Source organism: Glycine max, chromosome 5 (genome assembly GCF_000004515.6).
Source record: "Glycine max cultivar Williams 82 chromosome 5, Glycine_max_v4.0, whole genome shotgun sequence".
Lineage (NCBI taxonomy): Eukaryota > Viridiplantae > Streptophyta > Magnoliopsida > Fabales > Fabaceae > Glycine > Glycine max.
Genome location: NC_038241.2, coordinates 13,775,194 through 13,780,337, shown reverse-complemented (window position 1 = coordinate 13,780,337; position 5,144 = coordinate 13,775,194). Strand labels below are relative to the sequence as shown.

The window sequence follows — 5,144 nt, the reverse complement described above, 5'->3', positions numbered from 1 at the left end:
ATTTAATTTTATTTCTATTACAAAATATTTTAAACTTATTTATTTTCTAACATCGCATATATAATATTTTATATATGATATATAATTATTCCATATATATACTTCCCAAATATTTTTCATTGTAGTGTCACAGCAGATTTAAGTTGCTACTAAATATTTTGCAATATTTTATATACATAGTATCTATATGCACAATTAGAAGACTAATTCTTTTGTTATTCACAGTGATAAGTTAAGAGATGTTTTTAGCATAATAATTCTTCAACTCCTGAGGAATAAACTAAAGTTATTTAATTTAAAGTGACATTTCATTTTTACTGTAATTGTAGTAGATAATATAAATAAAATAATTAAGATATAATATTTTATTAAAAATTTCATTTTAAGAAAATTTTAAATTTAAACGCATATTGTGGAAAAAAAAAAAACTACTTGTTTTTCTTTTCTCTCTCCCGTTTTCTTTTAATTTTTAGTTTCCTTTTCTTTTATTTTTATTTACACACAATTTTTTATTATAACTAATATTTTCTTTTATTTATATTATATTATTGTTTAAAGTCTTCTATTTATTATCTATTACTACATATTAAAGTTCTTTTTCTACTCGCTCTCCTGAGGTCATTGTATTAAAAATCAAAATAGCATGATTAATATTTAATCAAATACAAATTGTTCTGGTCATACATAATTATTTTAAAATATTACATTAAATTATGGTGTTATGGTTGTGCATTACATTATATATATATATATATATATATATATATATATATATATATATATATATATATATATATATATATATATATATATATATATATATAAGAGAGATCGGGACGTTTCATATGAGAATGGTTTTTTTATGTGAAAATAAAAACAATCATTTTCATTCGTTGTATTAAAATGAAATGTCAAGATTAAAACATTTTAAATTCAAATTAAAATCTCATCTAACCATAACATCTCTGTAAGATCTAACAAAAAAAAATCAAATATTTAAATATTTAATTTACGTCAAGATCGTTGTCACAACCATCACACCATCGTTGTAACTACCACTATCATGATCGTTGTCATGACCACCATCGTTGCCACCAACATGACTATTGTTATTACCACCGCTGTGATTGTTGTCATGATCACTGTCGTTGCCACCACACCATCAACACTATTGTCGCTGTCACCACCGTCGTGATCACCATCGTAATCTCTATCATGATTGTCATCGTGATTGTTGTTGTGACAACTATTGTCACCGCTAGCATACAATCATTGTCGTCATGCCACTGCTACCAATGACGATGGCAATGAAAATCATGTTGATGAACGATGGTGATCATAACGACAATCATGGTGGTGGTGGTTGAGGCGATGATGGTGATTATGGTGACGACCTAGATATAAATTAAATCTTTAAAATAATTGATTTTCTATTTGATAAATGAATTTTATTATTAAATGAGATTTAATTTAAATTTAAAATATTTTAATCTTGATCCAATGGATGACCATGGCCGTGGAATCATTCTCATATGAAACATAATATACAGTTAAAACTCTATAAATTAATAATGTCAAGACCGGAGAAATTTATCAATTTAGAGAGTTATTAGTTTATCGATATATTAATAATTATTAATTAACAGAGTTTATAAATAATTATACTGTACATACCAAACGAAAAGGCAAATTAGCCTATGCCTCTTAGAATTACGTTGCAGCGAACCTTGAGACTCAACGTAAATTAGTAACTACTGTATATGCATTGAAAATTATAAAGGGATCTCACGAAAAATTATTATCTTATTATTACTACTATGAATTAATAATTAATATATTTTTTCAGTTTATTAGTATATATATAAATTATTTGAAAACATACTTGAAATAAATGCAGCATGTGCAACCGCAAGCACGGGTACCTGCTAGAGTAAATAAAACCAGTGTCTCACCTGCAAAGCTTCTAACGACGGGTATTAGCATGAACATTTTGGCATAAATTTACTATTCCATCAACAAAACAAAAATCATAACCAAAAGCCAAAATTGCTCTCAATTTCATCTGATTTTAATGCGCCAAAACCCAAATTAATCATAACGGCTTCTTCCCATTTCTAATGTACCAAATACGTACCATTAAATTAATTAGAATCTCTGTAATTAGAGCACAGCCAGAGCCATTGAACGATCAAAGCTAGCACCATTTAGCATTCTGGCTCTGCCACCACCACCCCTCTTCTTTTTATTCATGACACCCCTAGCTTCCATTTTAGTCCCAAACGCAATTGCACCAAGTGCCGCCACTTTACCCACATCACAATTTTCCCTACTGGCCCCACCATTAACAAGAACCCTCGTAATCCCCACGTAGTGCAACGACTCAGCTATTTGCAACGCACTCACACCCTTCCTAGTCCTGGCTTCAACATCAGCACCTCTCTTCACCAAAAACTCAGTCACGTCAGCATGCCCCGACTCAGCAGCACAGTGCAACGCCGTGTACCCTTCTTCGTCCTTTGCATCCACCTCCGCCCCCTTCTCTACAAGAAGCTTCACAGTGTCGATTCTCCCTTTGAACGAGGCCCTGTGCAGCGATGTCCAACCATTTTGGTCCCTCCCATTGATCCCTGCACCATTCTCTAGAAGCTTGTGGATGCTCCTCACTTCCCCTTTCCTTGCTGCCACGCACAGTTTGTCCCCCAAACACAAGGCGTCGTAGAGGTGTGCATGGCCGTTTTCCACTGCAATATCATACGCGGTTCTCCCTTGTCTGTTTCTCACGTCTTTGTTGGCACCACCCTTTTGCAGCAAGAGCTTCACCATGCTCTCATCTCCTATTGCTGATGCCACGTGCAAAGGCGTGTCACCTGTTATAAATAATTAATAATTAGAAATAACGTCTTATTATTAGTTACTATATATACCATATACAAGAGATGTTATTATGGTTTGGCATTATCTAATGCTATCCAATATTTGCGTGATATGTTTACTTTTTCTTTTAGAAAAAAATTATTTCATTCTAAAACGACTGATATTTAAGATTTTTTCCACACAGTCAAAAAAGTAAGTATTTTAAGAAAATTGACATTTATTAAGAAATAATTTTATCAAAATATTTTTATTTTTTTCTCTTAATTTTAATAAATATATAGTTAATTCTTCGAAAACAACCGAATAAAATTAAAATAATATTTTAATATCTCATTACCAAGTTAAAAAGTAGAAATATAAGTCAATTTGAAAATTTTTCTTAAATACCAAAACTGCCGTCATTTGAGTTCGAGGGATAATAATTATGTTAGCTAAAAATTCATTGGAACCACATAATTTTTTTATGCAATAATTTCTTATATGTTAAAAGATAATACTATTTTCATTTAAACAATATTATTAAAAGATAATCATTAAAAATTTACTATTTACATTATATCCTTGTAATATTTTAACACATAATTTATATGGCAAACTTATACAATTTGGTTAATTTAGTCAGTAAGTCTTTAAATTAATTATTTGGGAAAATTTATTATGGTGTCCAAACTAAAACAAAATGTAATTGAGATTGAGCTTGTAAACTTTTTTTAATTTATAATTGAATGTTGGAGCTAGTCTGTGACAGCTTAAAACTCACAAATTAAAAAAATGATAATTTGTAGTAGTTTTAAAATCCTAAAAACTCAATTATAAAGAATTTATAAAATCAAATAGCCGATTTTTATTTTAGTTTTTAATTTGGATACCAAATTAAAAAAAATATATATATAATTCAGAACCTACGATTAATTCATCCTAGAAACTCTCCTTATTTTCTAACATTAATTACCTTCTCTTGTATTTTTAGCGTCTGTTCTGGCACCGTTTGCCAGAAGGAGTCTAACACAGTCCTTTGTGTGCTCTTCAACTGCAACGTGCAAGGCTGTGTTGCCATCTTTAGCGAGTGAATCCACTTTGGCACCTTTGAGCAAGAGAAGTCTCATAACCTCCACGTGTCCTCCTCTGGCTGCGTGGTGGATCGGACCGAACATGGACAATTCCGACCGTTCTGTGTTGGCTTTGTGGGCCAAAAGAAGCTCAACAATTAAGGCTTCGTTGCAGGACGATGCAGCCTCAAGTGGGGTTGAGCCAGAACGGTTTAAGGCTTCGACGTCAGCCTCGAATTCTAGGAGCAACTGAACGAGATCAGCTCTACCTTGCGAAATCGCCAAGTGGAGCAACGTTTGGCCTTGTGGGTCTGTCGAGTTAACATTTCTCCATGATGGGTCACTTTTCTCTAAAACTTCTCTTATTTCATCCGTTGCACCTTGTGTTACTAGCCGAGCCAGAATGTGAGGCCCCACAAACATGACCCTGATGGCGCTGTCGATGAAGACCTGTTTCTTCTTGAACAAGTCACTGGGGACAGCATCGAACATGGAGGAGGGTTCCTTGATGGCGGCGCCGGGAACCAAAACGCTGTGTAAGAGGAAAGAGTCGTTCGAGTGAGGGAAAGAGTGGGGGAGAGACGAGCCTTGTGGGAGATGGTAGGTGATGTCTATGGTAAGTGTGGCTAAAGGGGATATGATCCCTGATTGGGGCTTCACTGTGTAACGGGTCTTGATGAGTGGTTGAAGCCTGAAGGCCACTGGCATTGTGTACATCACGTTGTGTAAGGTGATCCTGCCGTGGCACTTTTGCCCTGGCTCAACCCTGATTAGGACTGTGTTTGAAGGGTCTAACCTTATGAGCCTGTCCATGTTTTAATAATTATTGTCTTTGGGGTTAGTATATTTTGTGATTGTGGTGCGTTGTTGGTGGGTTTGGAAGGAAAAGCATAAGTAAAAGGAATGAAGGGGGAAAGGAATTAAATGAAAGTGAAGGTTTTTAATTTGGTGGTAGCTTAATTATTTTAATTTATGGTAGAGTGGAAAGGGTATTGGAGGGGCCGGCTGTATTAGAGTGTGCCAAGTGGTGGTGAAAAGAACAATGATGACTTGTTCTATTCGGCGTTTGGACTCTAATAAACTCGCAAAACATAATTAGTTGTACAAGGTCTCATGAATCAATCTGTGCTCCTTCCTCTACGCGTCACTTTCAGTGTTTTAATTTATGATATTTTACACATAAAGGGCCAATTTCCTTGTTAAATATTCCAACAAACCATG

At 33.7% G+C, this 5,144-nt stretch overlaps 1 protein-coding gene across 1 annotated transcript; it reads right to left on the bottom strand.

The window, feature by feature from the left end:
• Positions 1–1,961: 1,961 nt before the first annotated feature.
• LOC100782444 (protein VAPYRIN) lies at positions 1,962–4,818 on the bottom strand. Its single transcript, XM_003525674.5, has 2 exons — positions 3,827–4,818; positions 1,962–2,867 (listed from the first exon to the last, which is right to left on the bottom strand). Exons 1-2 carry the CDS (start codon positions 4,734–4,736, stop codon positions 2,161–2,163), a joined length of 1,617 nt encoding a protein of 538 aa, XP_003525722.1. The 5' UTR covers positions 4,737–4,818; the 3' UTR covers positions 1,962–2,160.
• Between the last annotated feature and the right edge of the window lie 326 nt (positions 4,819–5,144).